General features: G+C 54.5%; 1 protein-coding gene across 1 annotated transcript in view; it reads left to right on the top strand.

Annotated features, from left to right (window-relative positions):
- The window catches only part of VWA5B1 (von Willebrand factor A domain containing 5B1), a 29,194-nt gene extending 7,176 nt beyond the window's left edge, over positions 1-22,018 (top strand). The window contains exons 6-22 of the mRNA XM_074847972.1: positions 111-242; positions 509-633; positions 3,653-3,829; positions 7,339-7,449; positions 7,533-7,735; positions 9,226-9,340; positions 10,878-11,063; positions 11,324-11,519; positions 12,494-12,681; positions 14,828-15,050; positions 15,234-15,551; positions 16,089-16,226; positions 16,540-16,665; positions 17,180-17,254; positions 17,624-17,693; positions 17,919-18,042; positions 18,257-22,018. Coding sequence (XP_074704073.1) covers positions 111-242; positions 509-633; positions 3,653-3,829; positions 7,339-7,449; positions 7,533-7,735; positions 9,226-9,340; positions 10,878-11,063; positions 11,324-11,519; positions 12,494-12,681; positions 14,828-15,050; positions 15,234-15,551; positions 16,089-16,226; positions 16,540-16,665; positions 17,180-17,254; positions 17,624-17,693; positions 17,919-18,042; positions 18,257-19,018 — 3,269 coding nt within the window. The 3' untranslated portion in view covers positions 19,019-22,018. The remainder of the gene's footprint in view (positions 1-110; positions 243-508; positions 634-3,652; positions 3,830-7,338; positions 7,450-7,532; positions 7,736-9,225; positions 9,341-10,877; positions 11,064-11,323; positions 11,520-12,493; positions 12,682-14,827; positions 15,051-15,233; positions 15,552-16,088; positions 16,227-16,539; positions 16,666-17,179; positions 17,255-17,623; positions 17,694-17,918; positions 18,043-18,256) is intronic.
- The last annotated feature ends 4,090 nt before the right edge of the window (positions 22,019-26,108 follow it).

The following is a 26,108-nucleotide window of genomic DNA, read 5'->3' as shown; positions in this document are numbered from 1 at the left end:
CCGTCGCACAGTCCACTTACTTCCTGTCCTCTGCCATCTTCCCTTGCTGTCCCCTCTGCGCCGTCTTCCCCGTCCTCAGTCCCTAACTGCACCTCGGTTTCCCTGGGCAGGCGTTGAGAGCCCCACGCACGAGATCCGGGCGGATGCCGACCCCTCCGCTCGCTCCGCCAAGAGCATCGTGATCACGCTGGCCAATAAACACACCTTCGACAGACCCGTGGAGATCTTGATCCACCCAAGTGGTAGGTGGGCTCTGCTTCCTCTCTGCTGGTCTTGCCCCTTCCAGGGACCTTCCCCCGTAGTGCTGGGGACAACTGGGTTAGCTCTGGTTTTACAAGTATTGTCAGGCATTAGGCTTGCTAGGAGATAATCCTGGACCCTCTCAAGCTTGCCCCTGCTGCCCAAGCTCAGACATATTGCTCTGTTTTCACAACCGAGGGTGCCTGCATCTCTGCCAAACCTGAAATTTAGCTGATGCTGTTCTTCACCCGATTCTCTTCATTTCCAGAGCCCCACATGCCTCATGTCTTAATGGAAGAAGGTGATATGACACCTGCAGAATATGAACGACACCTGAAGGGGAAGAATGACTTCATTAAAGGCACTAAGAAAGACCCCAGTGCTGAGAAAAAGGTGAGAAGCAAAAGCTGCAGGTGTTAGCTGAGGCTTTCCTTGGGACTGGAGCTGTGCGAGTGAATGATTGCTTGCTTGCTTGCAGTACCAGATACTACACTGGCCTGATAAGCTCTGCAGCATCCTCCTTCAGAGAGGGGCTTGTGTGGAGGAAGAGGGGAAAATTCTGCAATGCTTCTGATAAACTGAGTGTGGAAAGAGCTCTGAGATGGTTATTGTGTGTATAATTAGTACTAGTCTAACATATCATAATTAGATAGGTGCATTGTTATAGCATTAAGGGTATTATAATTATTGCAATGACACAGAATAAAATATTCTTTTAATTGCTCAGTAAATGTTTACAGTTTCTGGATAGCTGTCAGAGAGAAATAAGTGATTTTGCTTGGAATAATGAGCTGAACTGAAGACAAGGTAGGAGAAACTTCTCTTTGTTCTGCTGATCAGCAAATAGAAAAATATCTGCTCTGGGATCTGTGCCTTGTCTTTCAGCAGTTCTGAAGTGATGAGTGACAGCCTAGCACTTCTGAGCTGCCACGTTGCTGTGTGTGGGATCAGCGAAGAGGAGTGGACTGGTCAGAGCCCTCTGAGTTGCCAGGGTGGGCTTCTGCACCTCAGGTTGCACTTGTGTAACCACAGCTTAGCGTGTCAGCTCCCTGGTTTACACGCACTGCTGTTCTCGTCTGTGCCTGGGGATGCTGATTTCCCCTTAAACTCTTTCTTTCTCCATGGGTCTGAGCCTGGGTGCCTGCCTGGCAGACATCCCAACCTGCTGCAGAGGTGCCTCCCTGTGCTGCCACGGTTCCTCCTTTCACCAGAGACACGTCGAGCCTCTTCTCTTCCCTTCTGCCCTTCGCTCTCCCTGGCAGCGCGGTGCAGGGATCAGGACTGCGCTTGCTCACGCGGCAGGCATCTCCTCTAATTGTGTGCAGCGTGCGGCAGGTGGAACGAAATGAAACTCCCACGCTACGGCTCAGATGGCTCTCTAATTATTTCTGTCTTTAGCACGTCAAATTATCTAGGGGGGGGATCATTCCAGAGCCATTTCCCTCCAGGAAACCCACCTTCTTGCCCCAGGAAAGCAACTGCACAGAGAAGGGCAAGAAGCAGAGAAGATGCCCTGAATATCTGGGGTAGATTATGGGCTAGAACTGCTGCTGCTCAGAGCATGACACTGGACACCTCTCGGCTTAAATTAAATTAGCCCAGAAATTTCAGCAGTAAATGATAATTAATTTTCCTCCCTCGGTTTGTTATGCAAAAGCCTTGGATGCCCGTCAGCTAGCGGGGTGGTGGGGACGAATGCACACTGGAATCAACTCTCGGTCGACAAGATCTGATTAGTTTACTGTAATTGGATAACGGATGAAAGGGAACAGAGGGGAGAGGAGGTGAGCAGAAGAGATGGTGCGGATGAGGTGCTTGCTTTTCTGGCTGACCTGTAGCAGCAGCTCTGAGGCTGTTTACTGAAGGCTTGCTTGTAAAATTCACTCTGAAGTCAGCAGGAAATCCAGGTTATGGCCTCATCCTGATCACGCAGGGATTTATGTCTTGGGTCCCCACAAGCACCCCAGGGAGTGCTGTGGGTAGGTACGGGGCCACGCTTCAGTATTGGACAGAGAGGCAGCAAGGATCCCTCTAGTCTGAAATTTGATAAACATCCGTGCTGGGGAAGATCTTAAACAAAATCATGTCATATGGCTGAAGGAAAATGAGGATGGAAAAAGCCCTCCCAGTTCCCAGTGACTGATGAATTATACTCCAAAGCATGAGAGTGGAATGCGGGAGGATGAGCGAGAGCTGGGGTGACAGCGAGGTACTTGTTCCTGTGAATGGGAACCGTCTTTTCACAGGGGTCAGAGAAGCAGCACTCAAGCAGCACAGCTGAAAGCGAAGCTTGTGTGTGTGTGTGTGTGTGTGTTGATCCGCAGGGTCTCCTGAGTTTAGCGAGTTATGTAAAATAAAGGTTGGCCGTTAGCTCGGAGATCGAGGAATATGACTCACGGCTGGAGAAAACAAGCCTGGTTATTTGGGGTCTGGTTTACTCCTGATGAAACCAACAAGAAACAGCAGCCTTTGAAAGAGGGGGGGGAAAAAAAAAAGGCAAACAAAGCCCCCGAGGACCAAGCTGCTTGTTGTGGAACATGTTTCCAGACTGCAGACCCAGGGATGAAAGGCCACGGGCTGCTGATGGGGGGTCCCGGAGCTCCCTCGAAAGCAGCGACGCGCTGATTCACTGCAGCTGAGACCGTAACCCGGGACTGCTTCATACACACGTAACAGCAGATTATAAACCCAACGCAAGAGGTTTTTTCCAGTTTAATTTTATCACATTTTTAATGACGATTGGTACTTGAAATAGAACGAGGGAAAATGCGGAGAGCCACCGGAGCTATGTGCAGTGCAGAGACACGTATCGTGGGGGTTCCTATCGAACGATGTCCTGAGTGACCGGTTCAGCTTTCCAAAGTGTTTCAATCCATACAAAGAAAAATGATAAAAGAAATGGGCAGAAAAACCAGCAAACCAGAGGCGGCAGGAATGAATTGAAGCAGTGAATACAGCACTTTGAGGGCTGTATCTCTCACTTTGTTATTGAGTGACCATGGACAAAACCTCTGCTGTGCCTCGGTGATACTAAACTGTGCTAATGAACCACGTTTTTGGGAGGGATCTAGTGAAATGTTTGGGGAACCAGTTTTACAAGGTGCTGCGTAGGGCCAGATCTTTTAATTTCTTCTCCAGGCTCCCATCTGTGCGTGCGGGGGGTCTCTGGCTTGGGCTTTCTGCCAGCCTTTGTCCCCCAAGCTGGGAGGAGGCAGGAGTCCCGTCCACCCACGGAGCAGCCCCGCAGGCCAGGGCAGGACAACCTGTGACAACCTGAGCTCAGGTGTTGTCACCAGTGAGGCCAGAACAAGCCCACCAAAGGCCACTCACTTAATCTTTGGGCTCGCAACCCTGCTCTGATTCCCCTCGAAGTGAAAATCAACCTCTTGAGCTTGCTCTTTCTTTCTTGCAGACAGAAATCATCAGGAAGCGACTGAACAAGGACATCCCCCACCACCCTGTCATCATGCTCAACTTCTGCCCTGACTTGAGGACCGTCCAGCCAGACCTCCGGAAAGCCCAAGGAGAGTTTATCTTCCTCGTAGACCGCAGCAGAAGCATGAGCGGCGTGAACATCAACCACGTCAAGGTATGAAGGAGGGGAAGTACCTGCATGCCAATGAGGGATGAATATTAGAGAGCAGTGGGGGTTGTTGAGTGCTGATGAGTGTTCATTATGAGGGGATGGGGGGTAATTATATGCTGTAGCTTTAGTCATCTCAACCGCGTGGCTTGTTAGGTACCTGCAGCGAAGCTGATTCTCCCCCGTTCTGTTCCTCTTCCTCTTCTTCCTATCAGCACATCAAATGCCAAGATGTTTTCTTTCCCCCTCTTGCTGGTGTGTACGTCTTGTGCATCCCTTCTCCAGTTCTCCCTGTCTCCGGGAGGGCTTGGGACGATCGCTGCCTAGGTGGGAGACCTCCAGGGAGCTGCAAGGGACTCCTCAGGGTGACGTGCTGACCATGCGTTAGGAGGCATTTTGCTGATGTGTGCCTCTGTGCACCCAGAGAAGTTGTTTGAACGTGATGCGTCCCTTTTTCAAACACAAATGAATTCTTGCAGTCCGGCGGAGGATTATGAGAGGTGTGCTGTGACCTCTGGATAAAAAAGGGGCTGTAGAAAGGCCTTGTCGTGGTATTTTGTGGATCTGAGGTTCCCTGGTCAGGTATGACTCTTAGGCAGCTGCAGGTTGCCCCAGGAGAGCTGGGTTTGGCTTTGTGCTGCTGCCCAGAGGGTCTGGAGAGGTTCCTGCCCCGAGCCCACTGAGGACCACTCTGTCCATCACAAGGGAAATCGCTCCAGTATACTATTTAATTATCATTATCCCTGCCTAACCTGCTTTGGAGGCCAGGTTGGTGTCCGACACCTGTCTCGGGGTCTGGCAAAAGCTCTCTTTGGAAAGTTTCTGTCTCGATTTTTGGGATCAGCTGAGCCCCAGTAGCTTAAGGAATATCACATCGTCCTGAGTGGGGCATGGGTCTGTGCTGCCCCGTGCACCTTTCTTGAGGACAGCAAAGGAATTGCAGAGGCAGGCGTCATCTGAGGGGTTCGGTTGCATTTGGATGCCCGAGAGACTCACCAAACCGATGTGTCCCCAGGTGTCCTGCTCACACCCTTTCCTAACACAAGTGCCACCCAGATTTGCACCCCAATGCTCCCCTGGGTACGGCTGCACCCCCTTCCGCAGGACTCATTGCCTAGGGCGAGCGGCAGGGAGCATCTTCTAGCCCATCTCCTTACCCATCTGTCTCCGGTTTCCATGGGAACTGCCGGAGGATGGCCACCTCCAGCAACAAGGATCCGGATGCCGGGGAGCCCGAGCATGGCTGCAACAGCTCCCCTGGGACAGGGAGGCTGTCCCCTGCCCCTGCGTCCACCAAAGGGGCCAGGATATCTCCGAGGTTGTACCCCCTTCCCTCAGCACGTTTCAGGGTCTGGGAATCAGGAGGCGTCTGTGCCCCAGGCCAGATTTTCACTTTCTGACTCACAGCGTGGCCGAGTGTGGGCACCGTGGTCTCTGCAGCCTCCGTGGAGGCTGGTTTGTCCCATGGGGATGGGGACCCTGCAGGGACAGAGCCCTTCTCTGAACTGGGACTCCCATCCACAGGAGGGCTGTAAAAACAGGAAAAAGGCTGTTCCCCTTCTGGAAAAATATTTGGGGGAGATATCAGAGATTTCGGAGGAGATACCTCAAGGGAGAAAACCACTGTCTCTCTTCTGAGTCCCCCATCCTTGTTTACGACTTGCAAATGTCAGGGACCTCATGGCAGGGGCTGTTCTTAGTGGGTTTGGGTGGGTTTCGCTTGATGGAGACATTTGCATCGTCCTCAGCTCGCTGGGGGAGCGGCGTGGCAGGACTCGGACGTGGCGGCAGGGAGAGCTGAGCTGCGGAGCGGTGCTGCTGGCAGGGATGGGGACGGGGAGGGGATGGCCCGGCGTGGGCGGGCTGCGTGCGGCCGCGAGGACGCGGTTCACTGCCCTGCAGGAGGGCACTTGGCCAAAGTGGCTGGGGTGGAAAGTTCAGGGGTTTAAATTTCCTCTCCCGTCCTGATGCAGCCGGGGAGAAGAGCCAGGCCCACAACGGTGCCCGCATCAAGAGGGTTTGCTGGCAAAACGAGGCTAATAACTGGGAATTGACTTCTCTGGAGGCAAACATCTCTCCTTATTGAGTTGCCATATAGATATTGAGTGCAACAGGATCAAGATCAATATTTACCACAAGAAGCAATAAATCTTTCTGCTTGCTGACACAGAAAGCAGGCATCGGTTGCCCACTTTGGGAAGTGCTTTAACAGAAATATTTGGAAATTTGGTTGGGTTTTTTTTTCCCCCTTGTAATTAGTTCCAAGATGGGATGTCAGCGTTGAGATTTGGAAGAGCCGGCATCCCAGGAGCCATCTGGGAAGCAGCGGTATAAATATATTCTCGTAGGTTTGAGATAACAGCTTGGTTTAAAGTACTCTGGAGCCTGTTAAAGGGCATCCCAGTTCTTGTACGTTATTTCACGGATTTGCTGTGCTCTGCCTCTGCCTTGCTGCTGAGTCTTCCAGGGGTCAGGAACTCAACTGACCTGCACCCCGTCTCCCTGCAGCCGTTCCCAGGCGGGGGGTTTCTCTGCAGGCAGCTCCAGCACCCTCCCTCTGCAGTTACTCGGGTCTTTGCCACGGCGTATGACGAAGCAAGGAGGCTGCTCTTGCTCATTTGACCTTGGCAGCTCTTCTCTTAGGGCTGGCTCTAGGGTTTCTGCTGCTCTAGGCAGACTGGCAGGAGTCTGCCTTTATCAGCATATAAACAGAAAGCACAGAGCTCCTGACACACTGCCAGCACTTTGCTTTAAATTGGCCTCCCTCCCCTGCCACGCTAATTGCTCCTGCTGCCCCTTGCAAGCTCAGGAGCTCCTTGGGTAGCTCTTGCCCAGTTGCTGCTAACACAAGCTCTGTCCTGGAGTTGTCCGTGGCCGTCACAGATGTCTGAGACAATTTCAATTGCTCTTCCCTTATGTAAAAACCAGGAATAGACAAGTTAGATAACCACCTCTGGTAAAGAAAATAGCTGAAAACTGTCTCTCCCAGTTATTTTAATTGATGCCAGTTATGAATACAAGAGAACTGGGGATGGGGGTGGCTTTTCCTTTTGTGTAACTTTAAGCTGTTTGTTTATTTTCTGCAAGTTTGGACATTGAAATGCATTGCGTGTCGCACTTCTCAATTTCACACTCTGCTTCTCACCCACTAGCTCCATGCTGCAGCACCGTATTGCAAGCACAGATTTAATCAGTTAAAAACAAACAGAAGAATTTGTACAGCTCTTTTTTTTTTTTTTTTTTTTTTTTTTTTTCCTGAAGACTCCCCATTTTCCTCACTGCTTTGGGACCCAAATATCATTAAGGGACTTTGGAAAGAGCAGAGTAGTATGCAGTGCTTTCTCGGTGCAGTGCACGTGAAAGAAGCAGTTGTTTAATTATCAAATGCACGCAGCCAAATGCAGGTGGGAATAAGGTGTGATGGCAAGGGTCTGGCCAGAGCTTTTACTGGGGAAGCTGGGGCAGCCAGGGAGAGACCCATTGTGCCTGATGCCTGCTTGCTTTCCACCCCGCAGGATGCCCTGTTGGTCATTCTCAAGAGCCTGATGCCAGCGTGTCTCTTCAACATCATTGGGTTTGGATCCACCTTCAAGACCCTCTTTCCTGCCAGTCAGCCTTACTGCGAGGTGGGTGAAGGGGGAAACACATTTCCTCGGTGCTCGCGGGGCGCTGGTGTGGAGGCTGACTATTCTGCTGCTCCTTTGGGCAGGAGAGCCTGGCCATCGCCTGCGAGAGCATCAGGAGGATCCGGGCTGATATGGGTGGCACCAACATCTTATCGCCTTTGAAGTGGGTCATTCGACAGCCCATCCACAGGGGCCATCCCCGACTGCTCTTTCTGCTGACAGACGGGGCCATCAGTAACACGGGGAAGGTCCTGGAGCTGCTGCGAAACCACTCCTGCTCCACCAGGTACCGGGGGCAGCAGGGCCCACCGCTGCGGGGGCAAAAGCCTGGCGCGGCAGGGGACGTGCTTCTCCCTGAACACGGCTCCATCTCACAGACTTCAGAGATAGAGGCAGGAGAGATTGTTGGTATGAGCCACGGGAGAACCTCAAAGGGTTTGGAACAGATCCCAGAAGTTCAGATGCTTTTTAAACAATCAAAAGCAGGATAATTGGGCTGACAACTTCACAGGCTCTCGTCTGATGCTTCCTGCTAGGAGAGATTGACACACGAACAATCTTCCTTGCTGTTTTTTTTTTTATTTTTTTTAAAGCACATCTGGGTCTGGCCCCAGCTGCTTCCAGGATGGGGCTGTGCAGAATTGAATATGCTGAAAGGGAGCAATGTAAAAAGCAGCTAATTTGTGCATCGAGCTCCCAGCCTGGTTCCCCAGCCCTGATGACAGGCTGGTCTGGTTTCTCCTCTGCCTCTTTAAGGGCCATGAAACATAAGAAAAATGTAAGAAAACCTTATTCATCTTTCATCCCTCAGACTTCAGTGCTTATGAGGGAAGCTGCTGCTCTGTGTTTTTTACTATATGGAGGTCTAACTGCTTCCCAGATGTATAGGGCAACCCGTCCCTCACTCTTATAGAGGCTTGGTGGTGGGCTAAATGCAGTCACAGTTAGAGTGTGGTCTCGGGTGGCCCTGGAAAGCAGTGCCCACTGCACCACCGAGCCTGTGCGTGGCCCTGACTCAAAAGAAGATCAGAGCCTTATTTAAGAGGCTGTGAGGCTGACCTAAGATTTGCAGCCAGTTGGGGATTAAAAACCTCAAAGAGAAAAGCCCCTTGTACAGATGCAGTTTGCTGCTGAAGGTGGTTTCTTCCTCAGCTGCCCATGCCCTGGCTGAACGCTGTATCCCACCCATTCCCATCCCTCCTGGCTTCCTACCGCATCCGTCCCCACCAGGCACTGCTCACTCCTGCCCTCCCTGCCCAGGCCCCAGCCCAGCTTTGGGGTTGCAGCCTTCGGCCAAAACCAAATCCTGACTCATTGGGCTGGGAGTCAGGGGATCAGCCTCGCCTGGCTGATTCCTCCTTCCTTGAGAAAACGTTTATTTTGATTGCGAGCAGAGATAATTACTGGGTCTTTAGTGCTATTGACCACAGCCACTCAGCAGGGAAAAGAGCTGAACTGGCAGCAAAGCAGCTTGTTTGTGTTTACAGAGGAGGCAAGGGCTTGGGGTCCTGCTGGGAAGCCCCTGAGCCTTGGCTGCTCTTCGGGGAAGGGATTTGAGGACTGCTGAGAGGAAGGGCTGGTGGTTCCCAACCCTCCTGCCAGCCACCTAAAAGAGGAGCTTGCTTTTTTTTTCTCTGGACATGCTGGACAACTGCATAGCAGTGGGATAAGACCAGGGCGGGGGGGATCTTCTGCCTTCAGGGAGCAGGTGCTGCATGGGGCTGGGGGTTGGGATGGCTTGTCCCCTGGATCCTGATGCTCTCTGTCCCTTTGCAGGTGCTACAGCTTTGGCATCGGGCCAAACGCCTGCAGGAGACTGGTTCAGGGGCTGGCTACTGTGTCCAGGGGCTTCGCCGAGTTCCTGGCAGAGGGCGAGAGGCTGCAGCCCAAGGTACGGCTGCCCGCTGCCAGGAGACCACCTTGTAGGGCTGTAACGGTGCTCTGGTTCAGCGAGGGGGAGGCCACAGCTCACTGACGGGTCTTATTCCCCATCCTGGTGCTGCCTTTCCAACTCCCACTCAGCAGCAGGTGGGTGAGCGGGAGGGGATGAAAGAACATCTTCATCTCCGGCTGTCAGAGGGAGTGGGAGGGTGTGTTTACCCTCTGCGCGGGGATGGGGAGAAGCGATAGCCGCGATACAGCAGCTTCAGTTTCAAAGGTAGCTGCTGCCTCAGACACAGGCAAGGGCAGAGGAACCGGCATCAAAGCAGCCAATTAGTTTTGAAGTCAGGCTCAACCCTGGCATTGCTCAGGCGAGAAGTACCCAGGGTCTGAGGGAGAGGAATACGCCGCGATAGCCTTGCCTATTAAGCCAGCTCTAAAGCAAAGGGGGGAGCCTCTTCATTTCCACTCTCCCCATAAAGGCTGAGTAAACCCATGTGCCTCAAATACGGCGTAAGAACAGCCCTGTCCCCTGGTGAAAGCACGGTGCCTAGCCCGTCATCCGCTGGATGACTAAACCCGGAGAGAATTGGGTCTTTACCTCCTAAATATCTCTAAAAAGCTGTCTCTTACGTTCGTGATCTCAAAAGGAGTTCAGCGGTCCACCCCTCTGCAGGAACCTGGAGCACACAAAAGCCTCTCTAAGACAGAACAGCATCAGCATTTCTGATGTAAATTAAAAGCAAAGACAGTGAAGGGAGAGGGTTTTTTTTATAGAGCTATTAATAAAGAGCTTTGCGGGCTGTGCAGCTTGGTGCCTTCAGCAGTCTGAGGCATCAATTAATGGCCTTATAAAACACAGCCTGGTGTGTCTTCCTGAGCCTGTGAAAAAGCAGTGAACAATAGAGAACATTTGAGCTGTTCTGCCTCTAAATCTGGTGTTCGCTTCCCCTGGTGTGCAGGGAAGCTCTTGTAGATGGCTCCCTGGTAGGGTTGTCCGTGAAATAGTCATGGATATTGGTCTTCTCCACATGTGTAATTGCCAGAGCATTGCTGATCTCCGGCAGAGGCTTGTGCCAGCAAGGACCTGTACCAAAAATAGCAGTGCTGGCAGTCGGTGCGTGAGTGTCGGGGCTTGGGGCAGGGCTGGGGCTTGGACAAGTGAAGGTCAACAGCTTTTCCTGGGTGCTGGGGGGGAGCAGGGGAGCAGGGGATGCTGCCTTGCACCAGAGCAAGATACCTCTGGCCACAAGCTCCCGCCTTGCTCCGAGCTGGCAACGTGCAGTGTGAGATCAGCGCTGTGCTTTATCAATATCTGCTCTGCTGCCCTTGGTGTAACCCTGCCAAGGGGCTGGGGGTGCTGGGATGGGAGTCAGCGCAGTCTAAGAGGGAGCAGGCTCCCATCTAAGGTCAGGAGAGGGTAGGAATCAGCTGATGGATTTGTTTGGGGAAATTTTCCCCTTCCCTGCAACACATGGCACGTGCGCCGTGGCGCACACAACATCCTGTTGCTGTACTGAGCAGAAACCATCTGCTTTCTGCCTCAGATGATCAAGTCACTGAAGAAGGCCATGGCGCCCGTCCTGAGCGACGTGTCCGTGGAGTGGGTCTTTCCCGAGAGCACTGAGGTCTTGGTTTCCCCCATCAGCACCAGTTGCCTCTTCCCTGGTGACCACCTGGTCGGCTACAGCATTCTCTGCGACACCTCCCTGTACCTCTCCAACCCCAGATCCGTGAGTCCACGCAGGTGGGGCTGGTGGGGCTGTCCCGGGAGCAGTGGGTGTTGCCCTGCACGTGTGCAAGTGGGCGTCTGAGCTCTCTGTGTGTGGTCAGGAGGTGTCTCTTGCTTTCTCACTCTCCTCACAGGAGATGGTGGGTGAGACACTGGGGAGAAATGGGAGCTCGGTGGATAAGGGCACTGGTGCACAAGCAGTGGCTACTCTCGGCTGAGACGTGGTGGTGGGACCTGTTCCCTCTCTGTGCTTTCCCGCAGGACAAGAGGCGGCGTTACAGCATGATGCGTTCCCAGGAGTCGGGCAGCTCTGTTTTCTTTCACTCCCAGGAGGAGGGAGCAGGCGTGGAGAGCTGGAACCACTCCAGAGACTCAGAGGGCTGCTGCCCCGCTGAGCATGCCCCCGATCATCTGGCGGTGGGCAGAGATCCTGGGAGAGAATTGGAGATGGACACCGGTCAGATTTTCCTCTGTACAAGCGGAGATGTGATGCCCCTGTCTTTCTAATCAAGCTTTTGTCACTGCTCTGCCAATTTGCTTGTCTGACAAATAAGTCTCTTCGACTGTATCTCTGCAAAGAGCCGGAGGGGTTTGCAGGAGGGATGACAGATCTCCTGAGGCTTGAGCACGTCTATTTGGTTTGGATGTTTTATCCAAATCTGTCAGGAAATCAAGGGAAGCCCTGGAGAACTGGCTTCCCCAGAGGTTTTCAAAGCAGCTCTAGCTTTGGCCACATAATTATTTACAAGCTTCCCAAGCTGCCCTCCGGTGTGCAGAGAAGGAGAGGAGTGAGCAAAAGGGTAGCCCAGCTAAACTGTCCATGCACCTGCAAAGCAGTTGCTTCCTTGCAAGCCCTGACATTGCAGTTTGAGGTCAGGAGAGGGGGAGAATGGATCCAAAGCCCTGTCCCCAGGCATAAAGCGGCTGGTTGCACCCCAGACCTGGTTGCGTTTCCCTGTGACAAGGAAACCTCTGTTACTCATGGGACGTCCTTCCCTTATATTCGGAGAGGAACTGTGCTGCTCATCCCCCCAACCTTGTCAAAAGCAATGAGAAATCATGCCTTTCCAAATGAAATTTTACTCTTGCTCTGACAGCAGAATGTCTGCGCTAATGAAATTTCATTAGTAAACCCTTTGTCTTCTCCAGGGAGGTTTGGGGAAATGCAGTCAGGCTTTTTCTGGCTGAAAACTGCTCAGACAAAACCTCCCCAATCTGCTCTCCTGACTTCCCCAGGAGTTTTGAGTGTAGGCTCTTATTTCCTTTTGTGGTTTAGTTGCTTTGCTTAACACCTTGCAGGGCTGAGCATGGCCCCCTCAGCCCCGGGAGGACCACAGGGGTGGGCTCCCCACTGCCCACCATGAGCCAAGGGGGGATGGTGCTGGCTGATCCCGCTCCGGAGCGGAGCTGATCCTCTCTCCCACCGTGCAGGAACGGACATGAAGGCTTCCTCCAGGAGACGGGCGTACAGCACCACCCAAATCGCCGACCACGAGCCTTGTAAGAAGGTGCCCACGGCCAGTGATCCCGGCACCGCCCTGGTGAAAAACCCCCTTCGGAAAACCCACCTGCAGGACCTGCAGCAGGTCAGCCCCGAGCCCTGGCAGGTGGATTTCCAGGTACGTGACCCCTGGAGAGGCTTTGCCTGCAGGCAGAGGCCAGCGTGTAGCAGCAGGAAAATCTCAGATGCAAAAGAGAAAAAGCCTGGCTCGCGCTAGTCCTGATATATATATATAGAGATATATATATACACACACATATATATACACACACATATATATATATGTGCCCGTGCTTTGTGCTGCAGCACATCACAAACATGTAGGACACAAGCCAAGCAGAGAGCGAGGTGCTGTCCTGCTACCCCAGAGCAGTGCCTCCCCATGGGAGCCCCGCCTTTCTTTACTAAATGCCTCCCCCCTTCCTCTGAGCGGCCTGTGCTTCCCCTTGCTGCTCATCTGCTCCCCAGGCCGCTGCTTCCTCCTTATTTCCCTGGAGTTTGGCCGTGCGATGCAAACTCTGCGCAGGGCTGTGGCACATCTGTGCCCTGCAGGGGAGGAGAAAGTCAGTCCTGAAGCAGATCCCCCGCTGCTCTAGCTGGAACCCACAGCCCATACGCAGCGTCAGGCTGAGATATGGACCTGTGGGATGAGACAGCTGCTGAGCAGTGTTATGTCCCCTGCCTGCAGCAGAGAGCAGGTGAAATTTAGGAAGGTTTTTCAACTGATTTGTGGAAGGGTGGGGATAGTTTTCTCCCATCCTTGGCATCGCCAGGATGCTTTGCTCTGAAATCAGCATCTGCAGGGTTGGGAGGACCAGCAGCACTTTTGTTCCCATGGAAACCCAGAACGGGGATGTCTGGGGCTTTCATTTCTCTTCTGCTGCAGGTTAGAGATCGGCTGGGTGAAGGGGGGCTGGAGGTGAGGCGAGAGGGCGAAGGGGAAGAAGGGCCAGTGCTCCGCAGGGAGGAATGAGACTGCTGCCCCTCCAGCTGCAGCAGTGAGGGGCTGAACAGCATCACTTGACAAAGGGCAACCAGTGGTGGGTTTTAGGGGTACCCGTGACCTTGCCTGTGTTGCGAATGTCCACCGAGCATCCTCCTGCCCCCAGGGTGCTCAGCATGAAGGCAGAGAGGGGAAACGACTCCCTTCTGGAGGGCAGCAAATGGTTAACAGCATGCATCCTGGTCTTAATTAACTGCAGCCTGGTTTTGCTATCCCTAGTGCTGGGAGGGCTCCCAGTGGCTCTCCCAGCTCCCAGTCCGGCTGCCAGGGCTTGACATTTTCAGGGGTGTGAACGTGAGCCCTCAGCTTGTCTCCGTGCACGCCGTGCTGGGAAGGAAAGGTCAGCGCTTGCAATGGGCAGCTTAAACCCTCAGCTCTGCTCCTGGCTGGCTTCCTCTGGCTGGGAGGAGAGCTGGGGCAGGAGAAGGGGCAGGTTTTGAATGCAAAGGGTCTGGCAGCAGATTCTGTGACTGGCTTGCTTTTAAATATCTCAATCCTAGCTCGGTAAGTAGCTCCTGGAGCTGCCTACCTTCCATTTTTCCTAGTGGTCTCACAAAGCATCAAAAATTAGGTGGTGGTGGAGGCCACGTTCTTGCCTGCCACCCAGAGAAAGCATCTTTCCATCCAGCGCTGAGATCCACCACTTTTAACATTCTGTCCCTTACTGGTGTTGTGTTGGGAAGATGGAGTCTGTCAGTTTTAGGGGGACCTTCCCACAGCCCTGGGGACAGGGGTAGAATCAGCCGGAGCTCGGTGTCTGTGCTAGCTGCAGAGGGGAACGTCTGCGTGTGATGTGGCACCAGAGATGCTGGAGAGGGGATTCATGTCTCCTGAAAGTGGAGAAACAGTCTCTAAAAAAAAAAAAGATAAAAATTCTCTTATTCTCTTCTCCCCATCCCCTGTGCCTCTCTCCTTTCGTTACTAAGCAACTGGTCCTTGATCTTTCTGTCTCTCTTCTTTCCTTTGGTTCCCAAGTGAAGTCATTAAAATGTCTGGAGGGATGAAACTCATATTTCACCTTCTGCATGTCTGGGGAAGGAACCCCTGGGGCCGGGGTCCCTTGGGGACACCGTGCAGGTCTGATGGAGGGCTCTGTCTGGGCAGGGATCCCAGCCGGGGCTGAGCAGAGAGGGACCTGCGTGTTTGCACGACCGCGTCTCGCGCTGGGGTCGGCAGGGAGCAGACGGGATCAGAAGGGGCAGAGCAGGTCCGTGCCATCGGCTGCAGCTGGCTCCAGCCCTCACATTTGCTCTGCCCTCAGTCCTTCGCAGCCAGCTCGCTTGTCTCTACCACGAGGATCCATGGCACGGGTGCCCGGCGGCCGTCCCTGCTCCACCGGAGCTGCATGTCCTTCTGCCACGACGCCGACTCCCCGCCAGTGCCGGACGGGCTGCAGCAAGCGGCTTCAGGAAGGGGCTTGGGAGCACTCGATGCCAGCACGAGCCTGCGGTCTTCGTCGGATAGCCGGAGCCCCGGGGATCTGGGTAACTGCGGAGAGAGGGAGGCACGGCCACCCTCACTGGTCTGTGCTGGGGTTTCGGTGGCATTGCATCGCACTCTGTGCCATCGTGTGAAAACTAGGAAGTATTAATTATGGCTCCTCGGTGGCAGCGGGGAATTCAGCTCCCACAGATGTGATTAATTCCCTGCCTCTCCCCTCTCAGCAGAGTCTGCCCAGCATCCTTCTTTCACGTTTGAAACGGAGACCTCCTCCGACTGGGAGCCCCAGGACTTCGACTTCAGTGCTGCCCGCAGCTCCCCGCACTCCCCTAGGACCCTCTGCAAGGCGGTGGTGAAGGGGCTGAGGAGCAACGAGCCCGTGCAGTGGGAAGTCACCTTTGATATCCGTCCTCTCTTCCGAGAGCGGGAGAGCCAGGCGGATGGTGACACAGACCTGTGGAGCGAGACCTTCCACCACCTGGCAGCCAAGTCGGTCATCCGGGACTTCGAGCATCTTGCTGAGAAAGAGTGTGAAATCGAGCACGGTAACGCACAGCTCCTGGACAGCCTGCAAGCTGGCTGTGGGCAGACCCTGCCCTGCCTCGGGGGGGCTTTCCAGCGGCTTCAGCAAGGGCAGACAGCGGTGAAATATCAGGCAATGTCTTACGGAGTTCCCAAGTGACAGCCCCTTCCAGCTGCCTTGCACTTTTCTCCTGGTTCTGCAGCTTTGCTGCACGTTAACACACTTGAGCTCGTGCTCCTTTGTGCTCCCCTGCTTCACACGTTGGGTGACAGTGGTTATTTTTAAGGAGTTAGTCACCTGGAGCTGGGAGGTGGCATCAGATTCAGAGGGTCCAACAGCAGCTGTGCGCCGCTGCTCTGGGCTGCACATGTCCCTGGGTCTTGTCAAACTTCTGCTCCATGAAATGCAGCTGCGCGTGTAAAATAAGAGCAGACGCAGCAGTAGGCAGTTTAGAGGGCATGGAGCCCAAGCGTGGAGGTGGGGCTGGGAACTGGTTCTGAAGGGTGGATGGAGCCCACAGGGCACATGGAGTCTATCCCTGGTGTCTCCCACGTGGCAGGGTCCGGGCGGCGGTACCAGGTCAACGCTGTCCACACCAGCAAGGCCTGCAACGTCATCAGCAAGTACACAGTGTTCATGCCAGTGGACCTGAGCACCAATGCCTACCTGCCCACCGTCATCGAGTACACCCACACGGGTAACGTGGGGCTGGCGGCGGGGTGAAACATCCTGGGAGGGAGGGTGTCACCCGGGAAACCTCGCCCAGAACAAACACTATGAAACCATGGCTCAATTCAGCACCAGACCTATATACCCATGGCCATGGCTGAGCCTAACGGCGTGCTTGCCACTCTCAGGGGCAAGAACCTCTTCCCCTCAGCCAGGAAGAAGGCTTGCTCTTAGGTCTGGATGCCCAGAGATGGCCGAGCTCATCAGTCTGTGGGTTTTGTTGCCATCGTGTGTGTGCCAGTCCTTCTCGAACACTGGCAATTCTTTTCTCTCATGCCAAGGGGCAGCATCCAAGCAAGGCAGCCAGCGCAGCCTGAGCTCGGGAAGCAGAAGACATCGTGGCTTTTCCCCTGGACGTCCCCAGTCAGCTTGTGGCCAGAACGGAGATGATGGATTTTACAGCACGAGTAAGATCCCCTGGGGTTTTGTCTCCTTCCCGGTGTTACAGATCTCGGTGGTTTAGTCTATGAAGGAACATCTTTTCTGGTCTTTTTTTCTTCTGCCTTCCTCTATGAATATGGTGCTCACCAGACACATGTCTGGCTGGATTCCATCTCCTTAAATGGGGAAGAAGCTGCAATTTCCCCTGAAACTCCCAAATCACAGGCAGTGGCTGCTGACTATGCTTGGAAGTTAATTGGCAGCCGTAACGCAGATAACATGAGGGATGAAACTGGGTGTAATTAGAGGCAGGGGGATGTGAGACACTTGCTTGTCACCAAATCCTCCACTAATGAAGACGAGTTGGATTGGACCTTGTCTGGCATTGTCAGATCTGCAGCTGAATTAAAATCACCCCTGATCAGGCTCATTAACCTGATAATGCCGTGGAGAGGGAGAGCGGCCGTGCCGCAGCCCGGAGCGGTGGCGCGACGGCGATTTCGGCTGGGTGGTGTTGCTGATGTGGTTCCTCTGTTGCAGATGCTGAAGAGAGCAGCCTGTCACCCTGCAGCACCCCTTCCTCCTCTGGCTGGGAGCGCTGTGCTCTCCCCGAAGGTAGGGGAACGATCTGATGGTACCTGGCAGGGTGCAGGTGCATTGAGCCCAAGATTTGGGCTCTTCACCAAATACTGCTGAGTTTTGGGGGTTTTTATAAAACCTTATGACCTAAAATTAGGCCTGTGAGCACAAGACCTGGCTCTTTCTGGGGTGGAAAAGACAGAGCCTGATGGTATAGGTTTCCCCCAGCTTCGTTTGTGGGAATTTCATTATCCACGTAGGAAAAATTGAGGCAAGGGGTGAGGAGGGATTTTGTCAAAGACTTGGCAGCAGAACAAGCCACCCCACGCTCGAGTGCATAGACTCTGTTCCCTTTCGCTCTCCTGAAGCAGCTTGTTTTACCCCCAGCTTTGTGTTTCTTCCCAGGGCGGTTACAAAGCCTGTCTGCTTCCTCTGCACAAGCCCAAAAATCCATCGAGAACCTCTTTGCTACTAGGTATGGGCCAGCTCGACCTTCCTCTGACCTTAGTGGATCTCTTGCACCTCCATGGGTCCGATGCAAACACAAGCAAGGGGGAGAGGAGGGACACCCCAGGGTATAGCGACCAGAGCCGGGACCGAGTGTGATGCCAGCGTCTGGGGTCCAGGGATGGTTTTGGGAGGGGAGGGTGGGCGTCAGGAGGAGCACGGTGGTTATGGCCACCTTTTTGTCCTCCTGCAGGCTGACCCTCAATAAAACCAGGCTGCTGATTCGAGCCGCCAAAGGGTTCATGAGTAAATCTCCAAGCAGAGTGAGTGAAGCCAGCTCTGAGGGCGACAATGAGAGCATAGACTACCTTCCCCTGGTGAGCAGCTTGTTCCCGGGCCTTGCCGGGGTTGCACGGTCACTGCAGGGGAGCAGGGGGCAGGGGGATTCCCCCAGATCCCGCCTCTTGCCGTCTCTGACATCCATGTCCGATGGTCTGCTCAGGGATGGAGAGCAGCTCCATCTACGTGTGCCTTTTTCCCAAACTTCCCACAAGCAGTTGGTATCTCAGAGCTTCTCTGCATGCCTTGCAGGCGTCTCTGCAGCTGGCCTGCGGTGCCTTTCTCATGAACTCAGCCTTCTGCGACGCCATCAACATCCCCATGGAGAAGCTGAAGTGGACATCTCCCTTCGCCTGCCACCGCCTGGCCCTCAGCCCCTCCAGCTCCTACAGCACCAAGAAGGCCAGTCCCTCCAGGGAGCACAAAAGCCTCGGCTCTGACCAGCAGCTCCTGCTTCCCACTGGGCGTGGGAAGAGTCCCACCACCAGAGACGTCGCTCTGGGGGTGGTGCCGGAGGGACCCGGCCGGCACGCGGAGGACACCGGCCGCCTTCGCCACTTCTCGGGCAGCGCGGTGGAAAGCATCTCCAAAGCCCTGAAAGCTGAGAAGGAACTGTCCCCGCCGGCCATCACCATCCGCCGCTTCTCCTCGCCGGAGAGCACACCGGCCTCGGCCGAGTGGCAAGCTGACAGCGGCCGGGGCTCAGACACGGATGGCTCCGAGGTCCAGGCGTTGCTTTTCGACATCAAGTTGCAGCAGCAGACGGAGCCGGAGGGGATGCTGTGGGCCACGGCGGTGGCCCTGGCCTGGCTGGAGCACAGCTCGGCTTCCTACTTCATCGAGTGGGAGCTGGTTGCTGCCAAGGCCAGCCTGTGGCTGAGTGAACAGGACTTCCCAGAGGGATACAGCTTGGCCACGGTGAAAGCTGCAGCCCAGCAGCTCTTTGTCCTGCTCCGTCACTGGGATGAAAACCTGGAGTTCAACCTGCTGTGCTACAACCCGAGCAGCGTGTAAAGAGGAGGAGGAGAGAGGCCTGGGCAGCTTACCGAGGGCGCGGGAGCAGGGACCCATCCTTAAGGAAACGTCCCCAAGGAGCTCAACTCCTCTGCTGCAGGGACAGTGCGTGTTTCTTAGAGCAAGCCCCGCAAACAGAAGCACCCTGGGCAAAATCCTCTGCTCAGTGACTGGTATTTTGCCCTGGGAGGGCTTCCACCAGCTGCCCGCAGTAGGATGCAGTTTATTTTTAACTGGAGCAGCACCTCCAGCTACAGTATTTCCCTCTGATCCTGATTTCTTCTGGTTCCCAGCCCTGTCCCCAAAGCAGGTGTCCCCAGTGCCTGCTCAGCTTGCCCTGTCCTCGCTTGGTGCCTCTTCCCAGCCCCAAGTCGCTGCTCTCCTAAGGCCCCTGCCTGGCTTCTGCCATCTCAGATGTCTTTTGGTGAAGGTGAATGTCTGAAAAACATCCTCATCTCATGGACCAAAGGGAAACTGGGCTGGGACTGACCATCTGAAGATCAGCCCTGCTGTCACGGCTGGGAGGGTGCTGCCTTGCCTCGAGCCCAGTGACGCACCGACAAGCCAGGCCAGTCAGAAGCTGCGACCAAACCCTGTCACATCCACACGGTGCTGGGCCCCCTCAGCCCCTCTGCGATCCCAGACGGAGTTTGCGAGACCCCTTGCAGCTGACAGCGTGCTTTTGGAGCTTCAGAGGCAGAGCAGGGGTGCCCGGGATCGAAGGCAAGGATGGGCTAAGGAAAGCAGCCCCCTGCACTTGACACTGAATAGAGATCCCCTGCATTAAAATAATGGAGGAATTTTATTCTCTGCCAAAATGCTGAATCCTTCCTTCTCCACACAAGCCTCCCGGGTGTTGATCTGTTGGCTCTGAATTGCAAGGAGCTGCCTTTGAATCCAGCGGCTCAGAGGCTTGTTCTTTTAAGGATGCCCGACCCACTAAACCCCCCCAAGCTGGTGGGCTTTTACCTGAGCCCCTGCAGCATCTATCCTGAGAGTCGTGGCCAGACCTGCCCTTGCCTCAACCCTCTTGAAAGGAAGAGAGGGGAAGAGCCCTCCCAAACCCCGGGGTGACATGGAGCCATCGCTTTCCCCATCTCCGCTTCTTGCATTCATGCTGCTTAAAGCCAAGAGGTGGCTGGACACAAATTGCATCCCTGGACCTGTTGTGGGTACCACAGCTCCACGGGAGCCTGGCTGAGTTGTTCTCCGTGACAGGCAGCAAAGTCTCCGTGGTGCAGCAAAGGCCCTTCGCCGGCTCCAGCACAGCCCAGCGATACCCAGGCGATTGCTGGAGCTTCGTTATCTGCCGTAATTCACAGCAGAACGAGGGCACCGGAGGCACCGTGAGGACTATGACTTCCAGAAGCTGATGGGAGGAAGAGGAGGAGACAGGGAGGAGAAGCTGGGAGTGGACATTTTTCAACCAAAAGCTCACTTGTCACTAGAAGTCAGTGGCGTTCCCAGGGGGAAATACAGGTTCCAGGTTTTGGGGGTTTTTAATTATTTTTTTTTATCTTTCATTTTCTGCTGGAGAAAGGCCCCAGTTCTGGTTAGATTTAGACTGGTTTTAACTGGGGGATTAGAAAAATCCAAGGAAATGCAGTTGATCCACAGGCATACGGATTTTGCTCCTCTGTCAAGGAGAGATGGGTAATGAAGAAGGGGAGTGTGAGTGTAAGAGCTGAAAACTGTCCAGTTGCAGAGAAACTGGGGAAATGTGGGGATATGGAAAAGGGTGTTTCTTCCTTAGAAAAAGCATCTTTTCTTTGAAACCTTCGCATGGAGGAAAGCGTCCCCTCCTTTCCCTAGCAAAGCGTCGTGAGCAGGAATCTGCTTTGCACAAAATCTTTTGCTTTTTTCTGAGCAGAGCTGGCGGAGATCGGCAGTATTTTAGATCACGAGCAAAACCTACCTCTTGTTTTCTGCCTTTCTTTAGCTCCCTGCCCACCACGACCCCCTCTGGTCCCCATGACGTTACCAGAGCAGGGTTTATTCCCAGGGCATGTGCATCTCAGCCCTCCTGGGGTTACTAGTGAGCTGGTTTCAGATCCCTTGGTTCTCCCAAAAGACCCAGGCTGATTCCTAGGAGCTGCCCAGCGCTCTCTTAATCTGGGGCCATTGGCAAAACGAGCGTGTCCTCCCTACTTTTGGGGCTCCTGGAGTCAATGAGTCCCTTGTTCTGCATTCAGGGGCAAGTGCGTGGCATCGGTGCAACACCTCCTACATCCCCTTGGCTTTCAGGGAAGGAAAAGGGGATGAAAGGGGTGACCCCGTTTTGGAGCCTGACGCTGCTCTCACCACTGCTCTCGCTTCTCCAGCTACACCCTGGGCCGTGCACGCTGCCGGCGCCTCTGCTCAGCTCCCACAGCTGGCTCGGCATCAGAGGATGCTCCAGGATGGTCCGTGCTGGGACATGACGGGGGTGAGTCTCCTCAAACCTGCCGCCTGGGACCCCGGCGGGCATGGGGACACTCGCCATCGCCTCCCCGCGCCCTGCAAGGAGCTGGGTGCCCTCACCCCCAAGGCCTCCCACTTCACTCTCTGCAGACCAGGGAGACATCGAGCTCGCCGCCCGGCCCCAGCAGCATTGGGCCCTGCCTGGTGCCCCCCCAGGACGGGCTTTTCTGCAGGATCTGGCCAGCAGCAGCTCCACGGATCAAGTGCCTACGGAGGGAATCGCACACCGTCGCCTCCAGCGTGGCTGCAATGCCCGTGGAGCCCATCTGAAACCTGTTGCCTTTCGCTCCCTCCCTTGGCGTGTAGCAGCCTTGCCACATTTCAGCAGGTTTCTATTTTGTGTCTGTATGTCTGGTGGGGAGACGGGAGGGAAACCGGTGTCGGGGACCGTGAACACCCCCCTGGTCTCTTCTCTTGGGGTCACCTCTCTGGGGTCCCCAGCGTGGCGCTGCGGGTTTGCCGGCCGGGTGCCTCGGCGCAGTCGTGTTCTCTGTTGCAGAATTGTTGTTGTCCCAGTAAATCACAGCCTGCTTGACTGCCCGGCGCGACTCTTTTGTTTCAGGGTGGGTTTCCTGGGGCTGTGCCTGCCCTCTTCCCCGGGGGCACCCCAGCTGGCTGGAGCATTGTGTGGCTGTCCAAAAAAACCCCCCCAAAAACCCATCCTGATTTAGTGCAGGAGTTAAGATGTAGATTTCAGAGGGGAAGGAACTTCCTTCGGGTTCTGGGAAGCTGGGTTTTGCAAATCCCGAATTGCTCAGCACTTTGTAAGCCGATGGATCCAGGGTTTTAAAAAAACCAGGGGCAGCCTGGTTTAATTCTTCTATGAGGCAGAGACGAGGAGCAGAGAAATCCTGCTACCGTCTCTAGTATCGGGGCTTTCAGCAGTTTTCCCTGTCACCTGGGCCATTGGAAGGATGCCAAAATCCTCTGCCTTCATCCTACACCTTCCTTAATTAGTGTTGTTATTACAGGTATTAATAAAGCAGCCATCATGTTTTCCAACCCAAAGCAGGAGGTAGGAGCTATGTTGTCCCTTATTTTCCTCTTGGCAAGCAAGGACCTGCTCCCATGCCCTCCTGCCTTTGGTGACCTATGTATATATACATATATATATAAAAAAAAGACAGCTATGGCCCAGTTTGCCCCCTCTGGACCAGAGCAGAGGGGCTGGCTGTTTCCATCTCGACCCCCCACCTCTGCCACCCCCCTGTCTGTGCCCGCCGGGGAAGGGCACTGGGGCAGGGTTTGGTGATTGCTTTCTAATCCTCTTTCCCTTCCCAAATTCTCCGCCCTGCCCCAGCGCTGCCCGTCTTTGCTGCACCCTTGGCAAAACCGCGTGGCTGGAAAACGCTGCTTTCCCCATCATCCCACCCCAGACTGAGCCGAGGGACCCGCCATGTGCTAAAAAGGTGCCTGGCTGTGCCTGCCCGCTGTGCTGCGGCAATTCTTGATTTATTAGCTGGCCTTCAGTTGGCTAATTGGGCTGCTAATGAGAGCAGGGCTGGCTGCTAGGAGAGGCTGGGAACTGCCATCTTCTGCGGGGACGGAGTGGGTCTCCCCAGGAGTGAGGACGGGTATCTGTGGCCGCAGCATCTCTGGAGGGTCCCCCTCAGCATCCCCCTTTGCATCCAAGGGGATTTTCACCCCGTTAACTCATCGCCTTAAGAAAGGGTGCTCCGATGCTGTTGCCAGGGTGACCACAAGTGCCTTATTAAGAGAAATTAGTTTGGGTACAGTTGTCAGCCGTAGCTTAATAAATAAGCCCCTTTATGCTGTGTAAATAAATATTTGCACAGAACGTCCGCGTGGGGAGGGAGAAACTTCCCAGCCCCGGGCAGCATCGTGCTGTGATTGGGGAAAGAACTGGCCAAATTGGGGCAGCCCTAGTGCAAAACTTGCACCCCTGGGGCTGCTGGTGTGGGTCCCAGAGGAGTTACGGTGGATGTTGGGACCCCACAGAGACCCCTCACATGCTGCGGTGGGGAGATTTTTGCTGCCAAACATCCCTGCCTGCCACGGCCGCGGCTCCTCCTCCACAGGGGCTCGTTAGCCGGCAACCGAAGGAGCCTTTCCTTGCTTTGAAGGGTTATGAAACCTGCTAGAGAGGGGGAGGACAGAAGAGCTTAAAAAAGAGCCGTGGTGTCGTGTCCCCCCCCGCAACCCAGCCATTGCCTGCCGAAAAGGGCTGGCAACATGCCGGCAGCCATTCAAGCACAGATTGCGCCTCTGCCCCCGTCCGCCCGCCAACCCGCCGCCGACGGGCGATGCCGCGGGGTGGAGAACTTTGCTGGAAAACGAGCTTTTTAACACCATTTGCAGTGCTTTGTGTGTGTGTGTGCGTGTCCCATTGCTGCCGAGGACAGTGGGGCGCAGAGGCCGTGCCACAGCTGCAGCCCCCCCGAGAGCATCCACAAAGTGGTCCGGGGCTGCTCCGGGGGCTTTTTGGTCCCGATCTCTCCAAATAGATGCAGCGAAGCAACATCTACCTGCGATGCTGGGGAGGGGGTCAGCAGCCACCCAAACGAGTCCTCACCCCCAAAACCTGAGCCAGGGAACAGTGTGAGGTTGTCTTACATTAACTACAAAATTGTTTTGCTCTGGGGATGTTTTTCCCTTTGATTTTCCCCATCCCAGGGCCCGGGCACGTCAGTGGGGGATGCAGCCGGTTGGTGCCGTGGGCTTCATCGCTCCCGAAATAGAGCTCAGGGGCAGCTTTTGGGTGTCGGAGGCATCTGAGCGAAGTCATGTGGATGTTATGCAAGACTTGATGATAGGTTGTAAACAGCTATTAAAGTGATTGACAGGCCCAGGACGAAGTTTGGAGGGGGGGACGAAGGGGAAAGATGAGTAATAATGATTAAAATAATTAGCAAATCGAGACGTTCCATAAATTAGGGGAAAGCTTTGTGAGGACGGAGGAAGGTGCGGTGAAGAAATCGTGTTTGAGCGCTCCCCCGAGCAGGGGGCCGGCTGGACACCGGGGCAGATATTGAGCACATAAAGTTTGGAAAAGGTTGGTTTTTTTTCCCCAAGCCTCCGAGCGCCAGGAGGGCTTTGCTTCCTCAAAAACGGCTAAAAAGCAATTCTAGCTGAAATTTGGCAGATTTGGGTTCACCAAGCGCCGCTGGGTCCCAGCACCCCTAAAACCCAGGGGCTGAGCAGCTGAATGAGAGCAGCCCCGAGTTAATTAGAAGAAACAAGCAGATTACGGGGAAGACAGCTTCTATTTATATATAAATACTCCAGTAATCAGCAGCGAAGGGCAAGGGAAATCCAATAGAAATATGTGGCTGTTTAAGAAGCTTTTTGAGCAAAATGTTACACAATCAGTTGCATTTGCCTGGCTCTATCTCCAAGTCCCAGAAATTGAGGAAAAAAAGAGTGACCCTGAGCAGGAGGAAGGAGAAGGGATTTCCAGATGCTTCTGCCCACTGGATAAGGGGAAACGAGGAGTCCCGGGAGCACCCTAAATGCAGACCCCGCGGCTGCAGCCCAGCGCCCGCCAGCAGCTCGCGTTGACCCCAAACTCCCAAGCTTTGCACCCAAAATCAGCACGCTCCACGATCCTTGCGATCCTGCTGAGCGCGCTGCAGGGATAACGCGGAAAAACGTCCCTCTCCGTGGATTTGCTGCGTGCTCAGGGGCGCTCGCGCCGAGGCAGCGCAGAAGCGATCGGCGGCTGCTGTCAGTGGGTGCTGACATGGCGCAGAAATAGCTGCCGGCCGCCCCGCGTTTTCGCACGCCGCCTTCGCTGCCTCCCGCAGCTCTGCTTCACCCTGGCCCTGCTCCTCTTTGTGGAAAAACGTGGGGTTGTGGGGGGCCCCGTGCATGCACTTTGCTGGGCATCACCTTAATAATGTTTTTTTTTAGTGATGAGTCCAATGCTCACCTTGGGGCTGGGAGCTCTTTAAGCACATGGGCCCTTTTGGGTTGTTCCCCCCCTTCTCCACCCCCCCCCACCCCGGTGCTCACACCCAGCACAGCCGCACTGAGGTTTTGTAATTTTTTTATCCTGAAGCAATATAAGGCCTGAGGCTGAGGTTTGGAGGGGTCTCAGAGGAGGGCTTTGGGGAGCCTGACCCTGCCAGCAAGCCCTGGCCACGCCTGTCCCCATCCCAGGACTCTGCTTTTGGGGTGTCTGTGGCCCCAGTGGAGCTGTTTCCATGTCATTCCCCAGCCCACGTGAGACAGGAGGATGGAAATTTGTTTCTTTATGCTGCAAGGAGCCGGCATCACTGCCCAGGGGTCACTGGCAGGTGTTTATTTTGGCTCTAGGGATGCCTATGGCTTCGCAGCGTTGATTTTGGGGGTTGCATTTAAGTCAGGAGAATCGGCCCCCTTGTGCGAAGGCTTTTTTCTGATTTTCTATTTTTCATTTTACCTGCAAAGTCACCTTTGCCAGGGGAAGCATGCACTGGGCTGGGGCGCACACGTGAGCACGAGTCCTGCAAGCACTTCTCCCCTCCGTGCGTGGCCTCAGGAGGTCCCTTTAATTGTTCAAATCACTGAACCTCCTCAACACACATATATTGCAGATGTTCAAAAAGCTAAGCTTGAGATCTGTGAGCTTCCCCTCTCTCCCTGCTCATTAAATTAGGGCCTTTTTTGGCTCTTTTTGTTGCCGTTAACC

This window comes from Strix aluco, chromosome 22 (genome assembly GCF_031877795.1).
Source record: "Strix aluco isolate bStrAlu1 chromosome 22, bStrAlu1.hap1, whole genome shotgun sequence".
Taxonomy (NCBI): domain Eukaryota; kingdom Metazoa; phylum Chordata; class Aves; order Strigiformes; family Strigidae; genus Strix; species Strix aluco.
Note: the sequence above shows the minus strand (reverse complement) of the source record. Positions and strands in the feature narration are given on the sequence as shown.